At 47.2% G+C, this 21,872-nt stretch overlaps 1 protein-coding gene across 21 annotated transcripts in view; it reads right to left on the bottom strand.

Annotated features, from left to right (window-relative positions):
* Nucleotides 1–13,571: 13,571 nt before the first annotated feature.
* Nucleotides 13,572–21,872, bottom strand: part of fbrsl1 (fibrosin-like 1) — a 211,314-nt gene continuing 203,013 nt past the window's right edge. For 13 of the 21 annotated variants that reach the window (XM_035530314.2, XM_081714885.1, XM_035530303.2 and 10 more), the window contains 8 exons: nt 20,489–20,569; nt 20,205–20,234; nt 20,025–20,096; nt 19,663–19,795; nt 18,437–18,514; nt 17,362–17,445; nt 16,402–16,627; nt 13,572–15,968 (listed from right to left, as the gene is read on the bottom strand). In XM_035530314.2, the coding sequence (XP_035386207.1) occupies nt 14,675–15,968; nt 16,402–16,627; nt 17,362–17,445; nt 18,437–18,514; nt 19,663–19,795; nt 20,025–20,096; nt 20,205–20,234; nt 20,489–20,569 (1,998 nt within the window). In that variant the 3' untranslated portion in view covers nt 13,572–14,674. The remainder of the gene's footprint in view (nt 15,969–16,401; nt 16,628–17,361; nt 17,446–18,436; nt 18,515–19,662; nt 19,796–20,024; nt 20,097–20,204; nt 20,235–20,488; nt 20,570–21,872) is intronic. The other 8 variants (XM_035530315.2, XM_035530311.2, XM_035530306.2 and 5 more) reach the window with 4 other exon arrangements.

Genomic DNA, 21,872 nt, shown 5'->3' on the forward strand with positions numbered 1-21,872 from the left:
TATGCTGTTTAAACATTTTCATAAGGCTTTGTCAACAATTTGGTTTCTTAATATTATAAAAGATGCACCAAATTTGCACGGTTCTGCAAGCATACACAACAAACTCAACAAATTTGACTAACACGCATGCAGTAACAAATGAATGCTCTCACTAAAGAGACAGCCCGATTCCACGGAGCATTCCATTAATTCCAGAAAATGAACAGAAGTTTGAAAAAACGCCCTTCATTCCTGCACAGTCAGTAAAAGGACTATGTTCCCCAGAATTCTCTAGGGTTTTTCTAGAGTTGTAAAGCACTGTTCCTAGCTAACCTGTAATCTAGTTCCCTATAAAAGGCCTCATGGGTTGGCTCTGCTTTTGGTTCACTGTGTGTATGAGCCTGTCTCCTTGGTGGAGTAGTCACGGCTCTCCCTGTTTTGATTTGGTCTTCTCTGTTATTGATCCTCATATGGTTATTAATGCTGACTCTGGAGTTCCGTGTCACTATAAACTCTTTTCTGCTTTAAACTTGCAAGCGACTCCCACTCTGTCCTTGAGAAACACACACTATCTGCCACAGGGCCACATATACTGAAAAATTTCATTTCATTAAGGGTTGTGCAGAAAAACAAAAATAATCCGTCATTTAAAAAAATGAAGTCCCAGCTGTACAAAAAACACTGATGTATCCAGTGAAGATCCATATTAGCCACATCAGTATGGATTTGTATATATTTGCATTGGATAGGCTGCAACCTGCTGAGTAGATATCAGTTCCTTTTCTGGGTTTAACCTGCTGATGAATATATAACTTCACAATCATGTTTTACTGTGTGCATTACTCTAAGTGGGCTTTTATGTTATTTCTGTAAAACATTTGCTGGTCGTCCACCCCAAATCCACCTTGCTATGTAGATTCAACATAACAGATCCACTTTTTTGTATTAAATTGATCTAGATTTTAGCTCTTGGTTTTGAAAAACCTAAATGTGGCATTTAATCCGAATTCAATGTTGGATTACAAAACACGTTGAAATAATCAGGTCCAGAAATGTTGAGATCTGTTTTTAAAATGTGATTTTCTGATTGTTTTAATCCTGCTGATTTTCTTTTGAAAAATTGGCCCCAGAAAATCACAAGTTTCAAGTGAGAAAAACAGCAGCTTTGTTCTGTTTGTTATGTTTTGTCAGCACATCTTGTCTGATTTGCAGGTTCCTTAATGGATATGCAAATTTAAGCCATTTCTACGTATCGGTGCAAAAAACAAGAATGTAATTTAACACCTGCAAGATGGTCTAGCAAGCTGGAAAATATTTTTGTGAATGGTGATAGCAACTGTAAATGAATATGACTGGAGAGAAGCTGCTAATATTTTGCATGTTTTGCTGTAGCTGGAAGGATTAAGGCGAACGCATAGACATCGGGGTGGACTGTACCAGGCCATGTGGAGAGAGCAAATTCTCAAATTCACATACGTTTTGGTTTTTTGACTCGGCCAGAGGAGGACGCCCCCCCCTTTGAGTCTCAGTTCCTCTCCAGGTTTCTTCCTCGTGCTCCAGGGAGTTTTTCCTCACCACTGTCGCCCTTGGCTTGCTCTCTGGGGGCTTAGACTCGAACATTTGTAAAGCTGCTTTGTGTGTAAAAATGCTATAGAAATACATTTGATGACACAGTATAACCAGTAAATGCCAGTACAATGAGTACAATAAAACCAGTACACACAGTATAACCAGTACAATAAAATCACTACACAGAGTACAACTAGTAAATGCCAATTCAACAAGTACAATAAAACCATTGATGAGCTCGACATCCTTCTGAGTCATTTCCCCATTGAAGGAAATCCACTCATTCTCCTTGGAGACTTCAACCTTCCATCAGACAAGCTGCATTCCTCCTGCATCATTCCACTGTTGACAGCATTTGACCTCACCCTCAACCGCTCTCCTCCGACTCACAAAGTGGGCAATGTTCTGGACCTGATCTTCACCCACACCACCACAACATCAGACATCGCAGTCACCCCCCTCCAGCTCTCGGACCATCACTGTCTCTCCTTCTCTCTCTCCCTTCCTTCTCTTTCCATCCAGTCCTCTCCAACATGTTCCTCCTCCCTCCATCGCAATCTGCATTCCATAACTCCCTCTTCCCTTACTTCTACTATTTCCTCACCCTGACTCTCTGTCTTCTCTCTCTTTGGATACAGTTACAAATACTTTCTACACTCTCCTCATCAATGAATCTTCTGTGCCCTCTCTCCTCTAGACCTGCTGAGTCCTCCCCACCTGCCCCCTGGCTAACAGAAACACTTCGCTGCCACAGGAGAGAACTAATGACTGCAGAGAGGCGGTGGAGGAAATCTCACGTAGATTCAGACCTTAGCTCATACCAGTCTCTCCTTTCCAAGTTCTCACTGGAAGTAACATCTGCAAAGTCATCCTACTACATCCTAAATTCGAATCATCATCATCTGATCCACGCAACCTCTTCACTATTTTTTCTTCTCTCCTTAATCCTCTCCCTCCCCCTCCTTCCTCATCTCTTACTCTGGAGGATTTTATCACCTTCTTTGAGGAGAAGGTTGCAGCAATCCACCAGTCCTTTTCCTCTGTTCCCACCGCTCCAACCAACGTGCATTCCCCAACATCCAACTCTCTCACTTCTTTCCTCTCTCCACAAATGAAATTATTCAACTCTTGACTTCCAGCAATCTGACTACATGTCCGCTGGATCCAATTCCTTCCGCTCTGTTCCAGACAATCGCAAGAGATCTGCTTCCTTTCATCTCTGTCATCAACAACAACTCCTTATCTTCTGGATACGTGCCTACTGCATTGAAAACCGCCAGGGTGGTACCAATCCTCAAGAAGGCCACACTTGACAGCTCCAGCGTTACCAACTACAGACCGGTATCACTTCTCTCTTTCCTCCCAAAAGCCCTTGAGCGAGCAGTTTATAATCAATTCTCTCTTTTTCACACCCAGAACCAGCTGCATGATCCCAATCAGTTTGGCTACAAACCGGCACATTCTACAGAAACGGCCCTCATAGGGGTGACTGAGAAACTTCATGCCGCTAAAGCTGCCATCTGTTTTGATTCTTCTAGACCTTTCAGCTGCCTTTGACACAGTGAACCACAACATTCTTCTCTTTGTTCTCTCCAGGCTTGGTGTGACTGGCTCTGCTTGGAGATGGTTTCAGTCCTATCTGGAGGGACGGTCCTATCAGGTGACATGGAGAGGATCCACATCCAATCCATGCAGACTCTCCACTGGTGTTCCACAAGGCTCAGTATTAGACCCCCTTCTCTTCTCTTTGTATACTCGTTCTCTTGGTGATGTAATATCTTCTCATGGTTTCTCCTACCACTGCTATGCTGGTGACACTCAATTATTTCTTCTTTTCCATCCTCTGACATGCAGGTCTCCAGACGTATCTCAGCATGCTTGACTGACATTGTGTCATGGATGACAGCCCACCACTTGAAGCTCAACCCCAGTAAAACTGAGCTTCTGTTCATCCCAGGTACTCCCAACCCTTACCATGACCTCACTGTTTCCTTTGAGAACTCCCTGGTATCACCATCCGAAGCTGCCCGTTGCCTGGGCGTAACTTTGGACAACCAGTTATCAGTTTCAACTCATGTTTCTAATCTAACCCGGTCTTGCAGATTTCTCCTTTGTAACATACGAAGGATTCGACCCTTTCTTTTGCAGGAAGCTACCCAGGTGCTTGTGCAGTCTCTTGTGATCTCAAAGCTAGACTACTGCAACTCGCTACTTGCTGGTCTTCCTCTAAGAGCCATCAAACCTCTACAACTTGTCCAGAATGCAGCAGCACGACTGGTCTTCAATCTTCCGAAGTTCACACGTTACTCCACTGCTGCGTGCCCTTCATTGGCTCCCTGTAGCTACACACATCAGATTTAAAACCTCGATGCTTGCCTACAAATCCAAAAATGGACCAGCCCCTTCATACATGAGGTCATACATTGGTCAAAACCCAATCTGTACCTCAAGTACTTCGAACCTCAAGTACGGCTTGGCTTGAAATACCTTGCTTCAGGTCTCGTGGATGACAAGCATGGAGACTATTTTCTGTCCTGGCTCCAAGATGGTAGAATGAATTCCCGCTTCCTGTCTGGACAGCAGAGTCCCTTACAGTCTTCAAATGCTGACTGAAGACACATCTATGTGCGGAATATTTAAAGGACAACTGACACTGCTCCCATATTGACTGATTAAATTAATACCTATTGTAGGGTATTATTTATGCTTTTTAACAAACTCTAGCACTTATTGTTTATAGCACTTATCATTGTTTAAGATAGACCTTATGTATTTTGCACTTCTAGGTATCAGCATTCATCCCTGTATTCTACAGTATTCTAGTTCATTGGTATGTTTAATTCTAACCTACTATACTGTACTTGGATATATTCTATGAGTAAATGACAAAGCATTTTTGTAAGTCGCTCTGGATATGAGCGTCTGCTAAATACCGTAAATGTAAATGTAAATGTAAATGTAAAATGTAAAACCAGTACACACAGTTCAGCCCTGGTGAACAATGTCATTTGGGTTTTATGATATTTTTTCTTATTATGCTGTTCTTTTGTTGTGCTCACAATACTAACTTAATTGGTTTGTTTGTTTTGCGTGATTGTACATGTTTGTATGTGATGCCGTTCACGTAAAAATACATTTTTGCTGTAAACCACCCGTAAAACCACCACTGGAGCACACGTGAAAATAAACCCACTTTGTTTGGGCTCTTAGTGAGTCACATTCTGTTCCGTGTGCACTGAACTAAACCTGTTAGCTCACTGTCACTAAATGCTCTGGACACGTTCAGTAAAGTAAAAAGAGAAAGCTCACTTCCAGTTCCTGCATTCTTTTAAAAGTATTTTTCTGGTGACTTCATAGGCTGTGTGTTGCCATTCAGGACACATCAACATTCTGCAAAGAACTGGAGAGTTCAGGGAACTGTTGGTCACTTTGTGATTACTGACTGGACACTGTAGTAACGTAAGCTACACTAACGCGGTTGCTTCTCCTGCTACCGTGTCCACACCCACAAAGAGCTAATTAACAGGTGCTAGAAAGAGATCTGATAAATGAATACGTCAACAGAGTCAAGTTTTTAATCTCACAAAGATGTAAAGTTTCAAGTTAAACGCTGACCCAGCATACACATATACCAGCCATAAGTCAGTACTCACACACACACACACACATCATAACAGACAGGCTTCAGTGAGCCGTCCCACCGACCCGGTCACTGGTGTACTGGTGGTCTCCCCTTAGACTAATGTTGGTAGGTACTAACCACTGCACACCAGAAACCCCCCACAGGACCTGCTGGTCTGGAGAGACACAATTGTCTAGCCATCACAGTTTGGTCCTAACCAAAGTCACTCAGATATTTACGCATGAACATCAAGAACTGACTGTTCACTTCCTGTCTAATAGATCCCTCACCTTAACAATTGCCACGGTAACAAGGTCATTGATGTTGCTCACCTTCACCTGTCAGTGGGTTTAGACATTTATGTTTTAGACATAATGTTGTGCTTGATCAGTGTATACATGCACACACAGAGTTCCCTATACCTGACTCACACACACACACCGGATGGGCCTGTCCTGATAAAGGAATGCAGAGGAGGCTGATTGATGTGTTGAACACCTTCAGACCAACAGGATTAAGGGTTTGTCATTTCCAGTGTCCAGGCATTTTAGTACTAATGGACACTGCAGTAATGATATATCTGTTTGCATTGCCAGTTGTTGCTATGGCAGCAATGAAGTGAAAAAAAAACAAACAAAAAAGACCTGATCTACACTCTTTAGACCCCATGGAATGAATGCTATGATTTAAACATCTACTCTTTCATATATAAACTGGCTCCTACTACTAATTCAAAAGCACTTTGCTCACACAGCTAATGAAGGACCTCTGCCTGAAACATCCTGTTTCTCTGAAACCTTGTGTACTTGAAAACTTGTACACTAATTTTGAATATCTCTAAAACGTCAAATTTGCAGTGAAGTACATGAGGTTTCCAGAGTACATTTCGGACAGAGGTGTGTGTGTGTGTGTGTGTGTGTGTGTGTGTGTGTGTGTGTGTGTGTGTGAATGGAATTACTTTTGTGTTTTCCACAGGTATGCTATGGATGAGACACGTGAATAAGGGTCACAGATCAATAGGCTGGCAGCTGGGGGAATATCCTCAAACTGAAGGACCCGATCGTGAATTATAGATGCATAACATAAACCACAGCATGAACGGAAAGTGTCCACATCGCTGCATGCGCCAGTGCGGTTCCCACGATAGCTACCGCAAAGGGTGCCGCGCACGGGGCTCCGGGGCCGTGAAATGCATGCGCCAGGGAGTTTGCTGTTTTCGCGCATGTCTTTCTTTTTTCTACTGCATTTCACACTACGCGCTACCCATAATTTCCACACTAAAACTACACGAGACCCTGATCTTATCGCGGAGCACCCTTGGAACTGGGCCACGCTGAACGGTGCTCGTTACCATCACCGTGACAATAAGAAGCACCGCTAACGTAGGGTTACTCCTAAACTCGCCACTAGGGGTAGCTGTTGTTCTTTAGGAAAAAGCATGCGGTTTTCTCCGGGGCCAACGCGGCTCGCTTAGAGGTAGTGTGTTAACTGGGTGTGATGGTGAGCGTTCGCGGCGGGAAGGAAGGGGCGGCACACGTCACGTTTCACTCATTTTAATACGGAAAATAGAGCTCCGTTCCCGATTCCACTGCAGGCCTATTAGGGCTACAATAAGCGCCATGTACCGTAGATACAGGCCAGATTACTCCCGCAGCAACCTAACGCCTAGAGTCATTCAAGTGGCCTTTTTCCAAGCGCTATTTTATGCAGCAACGGCAGGAGAAAGGCATTGCAGCTGTATTTCCGTACAAAAAGTATCAAAAGATTATTTCCGTGGAAAATTCCATATTTTGCACGACTCATTGTTTTTGTTTTTTTGTTGTTTTGCACTGCCGCGTGCGCCGCGCGGGAGGACCCTCCAGCCACCGGAGTTCGTCGGTTCGGCCTCGCGAGCCTCTCATCATCATGCTCCGCGAGGTAGAGGGGAGTGCTGCCTCCAACAGTTCTGCCAGATTCACTCATTTGTCAGAGAGTCTCCGTGATCACAGCCTAACAAATCCCTCGTGCCTCCCTGACAGTCTCTCACGCCCCGTGCGCTGCAAAAATCAAAGAGACAGAACAGAAGCGCGCGGCGGCGGCGGCGGCCCATGCCGTCTCGTTTAGGCACGCGGCGATGTTCAAAGGCTGCCTGCCCTTTTGAACACGCCTATTAGACTGGGTGACGGGAGATTACAAGCAAATAAAATGACTTTCATTGTAATATTGGCTTTCATAATCCCCCCCCATAATATGTAATTATGCCACTCTTAAACTTTTCATTAGAAGCCATTTGGCGACAACAACAGGCGTTCTGCTGGGACGAGAACAGGTTATGATTGCACACAGCCTGGTTCGGCCTGCTTCAGAGGGAAGGAAATAACGAGGCGAAAAACAACCCGGCGCTGGGCGGCTGGCAGCCACGCCGGCTAAAACGTGCACTGCTACTTCGTGTCAGTGCTAAACTAGCTCGGATTGGATTTCAGATGTGAGATTTACAAAATACAGCATGGGGCGATTTAATTCTCCACAGACCTTTTGTTCAATACGGATTTTGTCAATGATATTTTTCATTAGGATTTTAAAGAATGCATCCGTCGACTGATTAACATAGTTTAATATATGCCGTGTCCCCCACCCCCAACACACACACAGAAAAACTACTGAGAGGGTTAGTGTGTTGAAGGTCACACTGAATGCTTTAACCTCTTGGCATGAGTCCAGAATCTTCTAAATTGTGGTCAAGCTCTCTGAGGCCAAGCCTCCTCTCAGCCCAGAAGATTTGGGGATCCAGACAGGTTAAGCATGGCTCTGTTTAACAAAATGGTGATCAATGGAGAATCCACAGTTTAAATAAAATTTAGACATAATGGGCGTGACCTAAATTTGAGTCCAGGCCGGCACTGTTTTCATACACGGTATTAAAACTCGGCTTCTGTTGACATATTCATATTAACCCTGAACCATGCTGGGTCTGGCGAGAAAGCACCCCAGTTTACAAACAAAGAGTGCAGATGTAATTTTAATTAACATTGTACAGCCAGGCCTTGGTGTGATTTGTATAGCTGTCCAAAAACAGCGGCTCATGTTAATCTGACCTTTCAGATACGGTTCCAACCCCCCCCCCCACACACACACACACCATGACTAAATTCAACGAGCAGCGCGGCAGATAAGACGCATTCTTAGGCGACCTGGTAACAGCCGAGGAGAGGCGGGCCGTGATAAGAGCACTTCTTGTTTTGATGTGTTAAATAGCTACGTGTCAACAGCAGCTGGAGTCTGATGACTGAGACACTGTGTAACTCACACAGGAGCCCAAGAGCCTCACGTCTGCAGTCAGAATGAGAGCAAAACCAGACCCGCGTGTGCTAAGACCTGCCAGACTGTGATCCCGCATGTGCCATTTTGAGCCTGGCCTCAGCATGAGTGTTTAGGCCTCAGAGAGAGTGTTTAGACCTTTGTGTGAGTGTTTAGACCTTAGTGTGAATGTTTAGGCCTCAGCATCAGTGTTTAGGCCTCAGAGCATGTATTTATCTTAGTGTGTAACTGCCAACACAGTCAGTTATAAAGTTAAGCCTTTCTTTGTTGTTGAGTTAAATTTAATTATAATCTCTATGTTAATAAAAATAATTATTTGTCAGTTGATTAACATACTTTAGGAACATGTTCATAGGAGGAAGACATGTCTAGTGTTGTAGAGGAATTGTTCCATGTTGTGATCAGGTCATTATTACCGGGGACGCGCTGTGTGTTGCCGGGTGGGACAGAGCTGTTTCCACGTTTAAATCTGGTTTTGAAGATCTGCAGAGCCTGCGCTTTCCTTTTGAGTGAATGCCACCAATGAGGTAGGGACGTTTATCTGTTTTATGTTTTATGATGCTATGTGATGCTTTATGTTATAACTTATTATATATGCTAGTGCGCTGGCTAACGTGTCAGTGAAGGAGTTAATTAGGTTATTTCTTAACACCTGTTGTTAGATGTACTGTGTGTTTGTGCGATATGTTTGAATAACTACTCTCTGTGAGAATGCTTTGCAAGTAAGTAGTTTTCTGATTTGTCTGTTTTATTTATACGTTGGATGACACGGACGTGGATTGAACTGGAAACGCCTGCGTGAGCGACGCATGGAGGGTTTTTGCTGCCGTCCTGCCGGTGCCTCCACAGCCTCACGTGAGCTGCTCTCCAAACAGCCCCTAAGATATGCCACTCGTGAACAGAGGCGTATCAGACAGAAGCCCTGGTACCGGGCCGCGGCTGAGTGGGATTTTCCTATTTAGTGCAGCCAGACCACTGCACAGATAACGCTTCTTAAATGGAGTGGATTTAATTCAACGCATTTTCTGAACAAAGTCATGTGCGATCAGTCGGCCCGAATGCTGAGAATGTGGCGCCGGCCCTCCCACAGTCCAGGGGGGTGTTTACGTGCTGCACAGCTGCACCGCCCCTCGACAGAGCAGCTCTGGCGAAGGTTCAGGCGTGTGAATACACTGCAAATAAAACTACGTTACAGACACGGCACTACGACGCCAACGTGCTCGGCAGAGTAACGCAGACCGCGGGGGTCGCGCCACCTGCCCAAGCCTGCTGTTCTGCTGTCATCTCCGTTTTCAGGTGCGTCCTGCTTGCTCAGTGTCAACGACACCCGATCTTCTAAACGGAGTAGATGGCTTCACCTGAAAGCCCATTTCCCGAAAACCCCATCACACAGGAGCCTCCATGATTTGCAGTGAGATAATGTTATCAGAGGTCTCTGTCCATGAGTGACCCGGCCGGTGCCGTTAATAGCTGAATTCTCCGAGCTGTGCAAACGTAATTTAACTCTCCACAGAAGACAAAAAACTCTGCTTATGTATGAATCTAAAATAATTGAACACTTGAAAAGAAAAGAACACTATAGGTTAAAATAAAATACATGTAGGCATGGATATTTTTGCAGATCCAGTTTAAATTTCAGTATTTTTCTTTAAATAGTCTGTATTGCCAGGATGTCGTAATTCATATTTAGTTTTTAATTAGTTTCTTTATTTATATTTAATACTTTTGAATTTATATTTAGCTTTCTCACCCACTTATTGAATAAACAATTTACCGTCAGAGGGTTAGCAACCTACAGACAGACTGTCCTGTGAATTCAACACCACTTCTAAAATTATCACCTCCGTTTGGAGACAAAGCCGCCAGCCAAGCGCATGAACAGACGGTCATGTGTTGGTGCGAGTCAAACAGTATGACTGTTTATCGATTTCACACATTACTGGCTAGAAAAAAAAAAATCAGAATTTCACTGTTTGATGAGAAAACTCCCACTTCCGAACTCCGGAGAGGGTGAGGACGTCAGCACCGATGCCCACGGTGCTCTTGCCAAGCTCGCGAACAGAGGGACTCTCACACTGGGACACGATCCACAATTGGCTCAGTCTCTCAAACTGGCCTGTCACCAGATGGCTATAATGCTGGATCTGTCTGTCTCCCTCCCTCGCTCGCTCTGGTCCGTGCAGCGGCGGGGGGCCCAGGACCAGCTTTCTCCCGCCAGCCGCAGGCGCTCTGGGGCGCTGATCCGAGGCCGTGGCCCTCCCTGGTAACACCGTACCACCAGTGAGGTCAGTGCCAGATGAACCCAGCTGCACAAATGTTACACACCTTTTATATGGCTTTTGTGTGCAATGAAAAAGAGAGGGAGGGAGGGAGGGATAGAGAGAGAGGGAGAAGGAGAATATGTCTGAGCCATGAAGAAAGGGAAAATCATTACCTGGTGGTCCGGCTCATCCTGGTTTATTCCTCGCTCGCTCTCTCTCTCCGTTTGGAAAACATGATGGTCTGTGATAATTTTTTCTTTTCTTTTTCTCCTCTGCAGCACTGAGTACAGGGGGCGGGGCAAGAGCAGGCCCCGCCTACCATTCCACTGCCATCCGTTTTAACAGGACAGAGGAGCACTGACTGAGTGCCCCGTGCCAATCATGTGTGAGGCTTCTCTTCAGGCCTGCCCAGAAACATACCCCCACCTCTGCTCCTGATGATACAGCTCAGCATTCTCACCTTCCTTGGTTCATGCAGGTTGGTGTGTTTTGTTAACGCAATAGGAGAACGAGTGTAAAAATAAGACAAACCCTCGACATCATGCTGTGATAACAGTCATTAGACATTTTAGCCATCTAAAACCAAAAAGAAAATAATGTAGCCAATTAAAAAGCTAAGGATGGTGGTGGAGTGTGTGTGTGTGAGAAAAGGAATCTTTCTTACTTTAATGTTCTTTCTGTTACCTTCAGCTCCCATGGTGATAGCTGAATCCCTGATTCCTTCCTCCCCTCTCCCCTCCTCCCTACTCCTCTTCTGCACTACATGAACTCAACCACCAAAACATTTGGCCATAGTAACATCACTATAAAGAGATTTGTATATATAATCAGATTATCATAGTAAATATTTAGACTCCTATACTATAATACACACATATTCCTGACAGATAAACAAGATCCGGACAGATGACCACGCAGTGGTAACCCACCCAGACAGAGTGCAAATGGAGAGAAAGTGTAAAGTTAACAAGGTTGTGGCACATGGGGCAGGGGTCCTAAGATAGAGGAGATGCCAAAAAGATCTTAGTCCAGAAGAGTGCCATCTTGGGAACAGCAAAAATCCCACCTTCAAATGCCCAGGTCTCTGGAGAAGGTATGAGTGTGAGGAAAAGACCACCCACTGGAAGGGTGAGACAGGGTGAGACATATTTGTCAAAAAATACTAATAATGATGTAACTCAATTATCTGTTGTGTGAAGTGTGTGGTGTTTTTAATGCATCGGTGGCCTGCTGTGTTTTGAATATATGAGGAAATCCAGTAAGTGAATTTTAAGAGTTGAACTCCACTGAGATACGAGAGAAAGAGAGAGAGAGCGAGAGAGAGAGCGAGAGAGAGAGAGCGCGAGAGAGGAAGACAGTGTATGTAATGGCTTTCTCGGAACAGCATCACTCCTGTAGATGACTCATCTCAGCAGTGTCCACCGCAATTCAAACGCTATCAGAGAAACCCCAGTCCCATTACCAGTCTTCCTGTTCCACACTGATCTCAGATCAGAGGAACGGGAGCGCTAGTGGCACAAGCCTCTTCCTGAGCACGTTCCGTTTTCAGCCTGATGTGAGCGTCTGTGCCGGTTGACAGAGGGAGTTCATGATTCCCATTCTAAGTTTCTACAGGAAACTGAGAGACGGTCACTCATCATCTGGTCTGGTTTTGTTCCAAGCTCAGAGGGAAAAAAAAAAAGCAACCCATTGCTAGGTAAAGCATGTAACAAACACACTTGTCATACCAGCGAAGCAGCGCTCAATTATCGTAATCTTAATGTTAATAAACAACCAATAAACTTCACTAGTGAGTTAAATGCGTGCCAGTCTGCATTTCAGATGGGCAGAACACAACTTCCCCTTTTAAAAGCTTTTTATTGACAACAAAAGTTGTACATCAGACAGTGACAATGTTCATTTTCACCTCTCGGCAGGTGACTGAACTCCTCATCCTAATCACTACACAGAGAGGAAGGGTTCAAAAGTGCTTTGGCCAAGTAGAGGGGGCGTACCTGCTGGGTATGTCCCTACCAGGAGTGTGTCTTTGCATACTGAGGGGTGTGTCTCTGTCAGGGGTGTGTCTCCCCGTAACACTTCTCAGTAACACTTGCTAATGACCACACACTGTCTCCACACCGTTACAGAGCACAGAGGAGGAGCCACATGTGGACCTGCCGCAGCACAGCAGATGGGATTGGTTAGGGAGGGTCAGACGCCGAGGGAGAGAGAGAGTGGGGATGAGGAGAAAGAGGGAGGGAGAAAGGATGATGAGAGAGAGGGAGAGAGGGGGATGGAGAGAGAGAGAGAGAGAGAGAGAGAGAGAGAGAGATAGAGATAGATATCAGGTCAATAGGGGAGTGGAGAGGTTAACTCCTGGTCATGCTGTGAGACCTTCTGGGGTTGTTAGCCAAACAGACGAGACAGGAGAGCCTCCCTCATCCCTCTCTCTCTCTCATCCCTCTCTCCTGCCGACGGCCGTTTGGAAGTGCCACTCCCTGTAATGAGTCCAGACCGCGGGTCAATACCACACTAGCCTCCCAGTCAATACCGGTTACCTGCAACACAAACACTCAAAGACCCTTTCCCACAAAATCAATGGTCTATTAGCCCCGCCCCCACCCCCCATCCCTGATCGTTACCACGGTGGTACTGGAGATCGGGAAGAAGTCTGGCTTTGTTTACTATGTTTCCGGAGGGACAGGGCGGTCTGGATTTATAGGGGAACGTTTATGACGGAGCACCCGAAGCCGTAGACAACCCATGTGAGGAACAGATGTGAGGAACAGAGGAACTCTCTCCAGACCCTGACCTTTGACCTACACCTCACAGGTAACCTACGACAAACCGTGAACATGAGACACTTATGCAGATATAAGGTCCAACCTTTATTCCGTACATTTTTAAACCATGAATGTTTCATTTTCATTTTTTTTCACGCCTAAAACTCTACTTGTTTTGTATACAAGGGTCTAAGAAAAACAACTACACAACATCACAAGGTTGACGGAGACAGTCTCTCACCAGCAGGTCCCTCTCTCTGTCTCAGGACTGGGACAGTTCACAGGGAAGGTTTCTGTTCGACAACCACCCAGGTTCCCCCTCTACACAACACATTTCAATATTCCATTTAAGTAATCGTCCAATCAGAGCCTTCCATTTCCTCTTTGCATAGATGGCAGACGATCTGCTTGTGACCACGCCCCTTTTTAAAAACAAGCCCTCTGACTGGACAGATCGGTTGCCATGGTTTTCAACCACGGGACTGATTCCACTTTATTCTAGAAACATTTAAAAAGTCTAATAAATTTACAATGTAATTTCTGTTCCAAGTAATATCAACAAGATATTTACAATAACTTACATAAACCAAACAGGAATATTGTAATACATATTTGTCTGCATATCTCAAAGGCAAAAGAAGCAAACAGAAAACTGGTAATGTAACGTTGTACACGGTCAGCACTATGTCCAGGTACCATAGAGCAAACACACCGTCAGAACAGTAACAGCCGTCCAGTTTATTCAGTGAACATTAACAACATGTTCAGAAGTAAACCGGGATAAATACAGGGCATATGTGACCAACGCAACTCAAACACCCTAAAAAATAAAACGTATACGTGGGAACGCAATAGGAAAAGTACAAACCCATTTCAGAATCTCACTTGTCACACAAAAACAAACAAACAAAAAAAATCAGAAGGTACTGGATTAATATATTAATAGCAAATTTCGTGTGGGTTGTGAGCGTTTCGTATTTGCTGGACATTTTTCTCGCTCTTTTCCACGTCGATATAAAATAAAATAGGAACCATGTGCTTTTGCCAAAGTACAAACTCTTTTGTACAAATTCTACATTTCAGTTTCTTGTTTATTCTCTGGGAAAATAAGTGCATGTTGTCTCTCCCAGTCCAGGAGGTCGGGGGTGGGTGGAGGATCACAAAGGTGGGTGGAGATGATGTCGTTACCGGGCCTCCACCTCTTTGGGGTTGCGTGAGGGTGAATATTCCCGGGGGTCCTGGGTGGTGATGGGCGTAGTCCGCCTTGGTGACGTGGGTCTGGCAGGACCGGCAGGCACCAGGGGTGGAGGGGCACTCAGCGTGGAGGTGGGCGGAGTCCGGTTCAGGAGGCCGCTCTGCCCTGCCGACGGGCTGAGCCTCGGGTAGGGCATCCCGCCCAGGTGGGACATGAAAGGCGGCATGTGGGGCAAATGCCCCTCCATGGGGGACTGGTGGAGCTGGTGTAGGCGCGCCCGGTCCAGCTCCTCGCGTAGATGGAGGCGCTCTCTCTCCTCCGCCTGCTGCCGCAGCCGCTCCTGTTCCCGCCGTGCCTCCAGCAGGTGTTCCTGGTGCGAATACTCGTGGGGCTCCCGCTCACGGTACACCCGCTCCGGGTCGTAGAGCCCCGGGAAGCGGTGTCCCGGCTCAGAGCGCAGCTGGAAGTCCATCCGGCGCTGCAGGTCCAGATTCCGGTAGGCCTCGCGCAGGGGGTCCCAGGAGAAGGCAGGATGGGGGAGGCGGTCTCGGCCGGACGCCAGCGGGCCGACGCCCATGAAGGGCGCCGCGCGGACGCGGTCCAGCGTGTTCAGACTGCCCATCTGGTGCACGGCGGGAAAATGGGAAAAGGGCAGCGAGTGGGGGATGGGCACGGCGTGCAGGGGCGTTGCCGTTGGCGACGGGGGCGGGGGCTGCTGTGCTACGGGCACGTGCTGATGGGTCGTGGGCGGAGCATGATGCGGGAGGGGTGGGACCTGCAGCTGAGGGGCGGGCTCCGAGCCCACCACCATGACTTCCTGCTCCTCCTTACGCTCCTCCTTGATCTTCATGTTGTTCTTCACCTTGTGGACCATGTCTCCCGAGGAGGTGTCCTTCCTGTCCCGGTCTCCATCCTTCATCTGCTGCAGGGGCAGTACGGCACCTTTCTTGATGCTCGTCTCGGAGAGGAGCGTTTTGGAGTAGGGTGAGGGCGAACGGTGAGCCGGCTTGCAGGAGTCCACGGAGGAGGTGCCGCGCTCACTGCACTCCTTCCCCGGGGAGCGACTTTCCTTCACCTTCACGTCCGCCATCACACCGACCTCTCGCTGACGCTCCAGGAAGTCCTTGTCAGGCTCCGAGCGAGCGCGGTCTCCGCTGCCATGGTTACGGCCCAGGTCGGCGGAACTCTGGCTGCTGGAGCGAATCAGACTGCTGATCTGGTAGCTGACAGGGGCGGAGGCAGGGGAGGAGCGACTGGAGTGACGATTCCGATCCAGAGAATCCCTGAGAGAGAGAGAGAGAGAGAGAGAGTGGGAGAGAGTGTGTTTGTCTGTGTCTTGGACTGAACTGAATTAACACACATCAACATTACAGTTGTTTAAAGTTGTTTCCAGTATTTGCTGTAGATGTTCAGACTTCTACTGGTGGTGAACACTCAGGGATTCAGGAATTTTGGAAGAAGTGACTGAAATCGTTTTGGATCAAAGTAGAATCCAGACAGTGTAGTTCACACACATCTCCTGATATATGGAATGTGTTAAGGGTTTAGAAAATGTGGATGTCGTGTTGAGACAAGCGTGAAAATGGCTGTAGAAAACTAAACTACTTGCAACAAATGACCAAATTACTAAATTACCAAATATTCACAATTTAAGATAAGAAGGAACTGATCAAACTACAGTGAACATAAAGGGTTAAAAACGTCCTGAGCACCAACCTGTCTTTGTCTTTCTCCTCCTTCCCGACAGATGCGTCTCGCTTCTCCCGGTCCCGCTCGTGCCCGTTAGCCGAGCCGCTCCGCTCGCCCTCGGCTGTCTTGGGCCACTGGGGGGGGGTGGGGAAGGATGGAGGTGTGCGGTGCAGCCGGTTCCACGTGTCGTGGTGTGGACTGCCAAAGCCGGGCAGAGCTGGGCCCTCTTTGGGTCCGAACACAGTGCCGGCACCTGAGTGGAGAACAAATCCGTGTTCAGCTTCAGGGTGGGAGAGGTGGGGGGCTTTATCTTCACCTGGAGGTCTGCAGAGGCACTGCTCGTACAAGCTGGAAAGTTAAGGGTGTGTGTGTGTGTGTGTGTGTGTGTGTGTGTGTGTGTGTGCGCGCTGGGGTGAGGTTGGGGGCAGGGATTAGGGGCGTTCCTCCTCCAGCTCCGCGGTCTCTTCAGAGCCATCCGCCCCACACGCTGTACAAAGTTTCTATTTTAGTGCAATCGATCTCACTAGAGGAAGCCCCGTTTGGCAATAGCAAGAGAAGAGAAGAGGAGAGAGAGAGAGAGAGAGAGAGAGAGAGAGAGAGAGAGAGAGAGAGGGGAATGGAAGGGGAGGAAGAGAGAGAGAGAGAGAGAGAGAGAGAGAGAGAGAGAGAGAGAGAGAGAGATATCTGCAAATGACTGACAGCAGTGGAGTGTAATTAAAGTATGCACAGCAGTAAACAGCCTGGCTGGGGGATTTCACAGGAGGGCGATTTGGCAGATTCGCTGCTGTAAGATTAAAGCTGTAACGCCTGCTGTCCCCCTCCCTGGGCTCTTATTTGGCATTTGTTGCAGAGCTAAGTGCCTCTCTCTCTCTCTCTCTCTCTCACTCAATCTCTCTCTCCCTCCCTCTCTCTCTCTCTCTCTGCTGGCCCTGTCACCGTGGTCCTGCGCTAAGCCGCTGCAACTCGCGGGCTGGGGGCGGGGCTTACCGAGGGCGGGGTTCCCTAATCCGCCGAAGGCACTGGCTGAGAGGTTGGTGAGGCCGCCAAAGGAACTGGAGCGACTGAAAGCATCTGCAAAATGCCAAAGAGGGATTAGAGATGAGGGGTTGCCCGACCATCCGACCAGCTTTTCTCTCTCTCTGTCTCTCTCTGTCTCTCTTACCCTCTCTGCTTTAACGTCGGACTTAGCGGTGGTATGCTATAGGTGGCTAAGGGCTCACTGGGTCTCTGGGGGTCGTGGTATACGTCTTTGGTTTCGATGGCACATAACTGCTAACCTTTAGTTCATCACTGACTGGCACAGTGAAGTGAAAGCTAGCCAACGAGCTACAGACATGTGTCTGGACACACGTGTTTCATTCACTGACTGCCACTTGGCAAACAATTTCAGAACTGGTGCTCTGGTTTGAACACTGTACATAAGGTCCAAGCCATTCATTCAGCCGTTCAGTTCTTCTAAAATAATGGTTTTAAATAACAACTTTCTTTGGCAAGAAAAAAACAGCACAGCTTGGAGATTGTGGTCGTCTTTTCCTGAGTTTTTAATTTTTCTCCTCTGACTGAATCCTTGAAGAGTTTCATCAATTCCCTTTTATTTCCCCAGAGCATCAGGTGTTTATAAACTCAAACTGGATCGACTTGGATTCTCGCTCTGAAATCCTCGCTGGGCAGCGTACTCGGACAATGGCGTCTGACAGAAGCAGCGCAGAGGAAGCACAATAGTCTTCATCATCCCCCCAGACCGCTGAACTGGAGACCAAGGCCCAAAGAAAGGAGGAACCCAAGGTAAAAAAAAGTCCCATTCACTGGGCTGCCACATTCAGGACACTTCAGAAAGCCTCCAGGGTCTCCTGGGATAAAGGGAGAGCTTTTCTCTATGGAGCGTTTCCCCTAGAGGACAGCAAGAAGGGATCCCCCCGAACGGTTTTTTAAAGTCCATCAGCCCCTTGGAAGCTGGCAGTCCTAATGCGGACCTTTTTCCACGCGACCGTTCACCATCGCGCGCTGTAGGCGACCGGCCAGCGGTTACGACATCATGTAGAAATGGCAGACACACACTTACCTGCCAAATGAGGAGCTGGCAGGAAGCCACTGTGATGAGGGGCGGGGCCATAGGGTGAGGCAGCTGGATGACCAGATCCTATTGGAGGAGAGAAAGGGCATTATTAAAAACTATCCAATAGCACAGCTGTACATGAGGTCTGATTTACATTTTTAAAAAATCAATATGAAACAGTTAATATGGTGGAATATGGGCTCAAATGTACAAATAAGATCATTTTTTGTGTTTTATATTTTTCTAAGAAAATATGTAATGGCATGAGCTCAGGGTGGAAAACGTATAAAATGAGTGTTTGGCCTTCTTTTAATTTCTCATGAGAATTATCATTATGTATTGATAACTACATTTCAGGATTGTCCCAATAGTGATTTAAGTCCATGTTGTCCCATATGGCCCTGCTATAAATACACAAACACTGTGCACCCACAATTCTCTCTATACCAACACCTACATTTAATCCCAACTTGGCCTGTTCCCATTCCTGTTTCTCCGAAAGAAAGAGCAGTTCACAAGAAGCGCTATTTAAATTTAAATGGCGACACGAATATAAAGTTCAGCACCTGACATTTCCTCAGCCTTGTACTGGCTTTCCTCCCGACGGGCTGGCACCCTGGATATCTATATCTACAGATAATCTATATTTATTAGATTAGATCATCTATATCTATTAGATTTAATCTATACCCGTGTTTTCCATTTGAACTATTTATTGTTTCTTTGTGTGAATCATTAATAAAAAAGGCAATGATAAGCTTGTTTTATAACAAAGTCTGAGGTAGTTACATCCTGAAGGGCAGTCTGAGGTAGTTATATCCTGAAGGGCAGTCTGAGGTAATTAGATCTTGAAGGGCAGTCTGACATAATTACATCCTGAAAGGCAGTCCCATTCATGATGCTCTTTAAGAAATGCCTAGCAGTCAATTAGCTTGGGTAGCAGAATCTGTATTCACACCCACGGCAGACACGCCGGCGATTGGGATCACACACACACACACACACACACACACACACACAAATGCATTTGGGCTATTCTCAAAGGTTAGGAGTTGAATTCCTGAGTGTGGGCAGAGATGTTTTAAAATGTGGGCAGAGATGTTGAGTAAATTACTGTAGATGTTTGCAATACGCATAAAGCAGGTCCTTGGGGAGAAACACTTTCCCTTTATGAGTTTGTTTTTAACTAATGCATGTCAGCAGAAACCCACAAAGCCACCCTGTCCCTGCACCTGTGGATGAGAAGAGGGGCCGGGCCAGGTCGTGGGGGTAGGGGAACCCAGGAAACACTCCCGGTGCTGGCGGCCTACTGAACAGGTCCAGTTTACCATTCATGTCCAGTTTATGAGGGTCCATCTGCATCTGCTGCAGAGTAAACGAGAGAGAGGCAATAATGAGTGGCAAAGATCCAGAGAAAACTACATTCTAATTTACACGTTACTTCATAAACCATCTCCCAATGACAAACCAGAGACTGAAGTGTAGAGCTACAGAATGTTAACGTGCAGACTCAGATCTCTGTGCACCAGGAGTACAGAGGAGTCACTCTTTGAGAGCAGCAGCCTTTGTGTGAGATGGAGCACCTCATCCTCACCTTCATCTTCTGCTGATGGTGGTAGATCTGCCAGGCGATTTGGACATGCACGGCACACCATTTTCCGGGCTTCTGTGGAGCGGCAGGCAGCAGAGGAAAGAGTCAGTAGAGAGGCAGAGTTAAGAGAGAGGCAGAACATGTACATCACGCTCGTCACAGAGATGGAACTGTCAAACTTACTCTCACTGACGTCCTGAATGGGTCTGGCACCTGCAGACAAGACAGAACACAGCAGTCATCCAAAACAAAACAGCCAAACAAGGCCGGCGTGCGGTTACTGCCCCCTAACAGAGACAGGGCACCCGGGGAGGGGGGGGCACTACGGCTCACACTGAGGGTCAGGCGGTCTAGCATCAGCAGAGCTGTGAATGTTGCGTGTGTGACATAAAGGAATGTGTGTGAGGTAGTGTTGTGTGTGTATATGTCTGTGTGTGTGTGTGTGTGTGTGTGTGTGTGTTACATACGCGTGGGTCTTTTTGCAGGAGTGTGCTGTGTGTGTGATGTGCTGCTCCTGGTCTTGTTGCTACATCAATGGGGTTTGATGCCTGGAGAGACGAATGAATGAGTTACTACGCAGAAAATGAATGAATGAAAGATTGAAAGAGTTACTACACATGGGAGGAAGAGAGGGAGAGAGGAAAGAGATGAACCAGCAGCGAGAGGAAGCGAGACTACTGAGGAGTCCAAAACACCTGTCTCCCCTCCGTCTCTCCCCTCCCGTCTCTCCCCTCCCGTCTCTCCCCTCCCGTCTCTCCCCTCCCGTCTCTCTTCTAGCTGAGCCCCTTCTGGACGTGCTGGGAGTTTGAAGCCCTGTGATGGTCAGCCAGATCTGATTAGTGTCTTACAGGAGGGTGAGAGTGACTGGGAGAAGCACCAGGAGCTACACACTCTCACCCACACCCACACTCTCACACCCACAAACACCCACACTCTCACACCCACTCACACTCTCACACCCACTCACACTCTCACACCCACTCACACTCTCACACGCACACACTCACACGCACACACACACTCTCACACCCACACAAACAAACAAACACGCATGCATGCACACATACACACACAAAAGCACGCATGTACAAACACACACACACAAAACACAAACAAGCATGTATGCGCACACACACACACACACACACACACACACACACTCTCACACCCACACAAACAAACAAACACGCATGCATGCACACATACACACACAAAAGCACGCATGTACAAACACACACACACAAAACACAAACAAGCATGTATGCGCACACACACACACACACACACACACACACACACACACACACACACACACACAAAGCATCTTCCCACTGGTCAGTCTAGAGCAGTTACCCTCTAGCATCACATTGCTACCCTGTAATGTCATGTCACTACCCTCTAGGCTCACGTTTCTAACCTCTGGGCACACGTTTCTAAGCTCTGGCATCACGCTGGCACTCTCTGGGCACGTTTCTAACCTCTGGGCTCACGTTTCTAACCTCTGGGCACACGTTTCTAACCTCTGGCATCACGCTGGCACTCTCTGGGCACGTTTCTAACCTCTGGGCACACGTTTCTAACCTCTGGGCACATGTTTCTAAGCTCTGGCATCACGCTGGCACTCTCTGGGCACGTTTCTAACCTCTGGGCTCACGTTTCTAACCTCTGGGCACACGTTTCTAACCTCTGGGCACACGTTTCTAACCTCTGGCATCACGCTGGCACCCTCTGGGCACACGTTTCTAACCTCTGGGCACACGTTTCTAACCTCTGGGCACACGTTTCTAAGCTCTGGCATCACGCTGGCACTCTCTGGGCCATCATCACCACTTCAGGCATTTGTCCCGAGTG

Source organism: Electrophorus electricus, chromosome 5 (genome assembly GCF_041902795.1).
Source record: "Electrophorus electricus isolate QZ-2024a chromosome 5, ASM4190279v1, whole genome shotgun sequence".
Classification (NCBI taxonomy): domain Eukaryota; kingdom Metazoa; phylum Chordata; class Actinopteri; order Gymnotiformes; family Gymnotidae; genus Electrophorus; species Electrophorus electricus.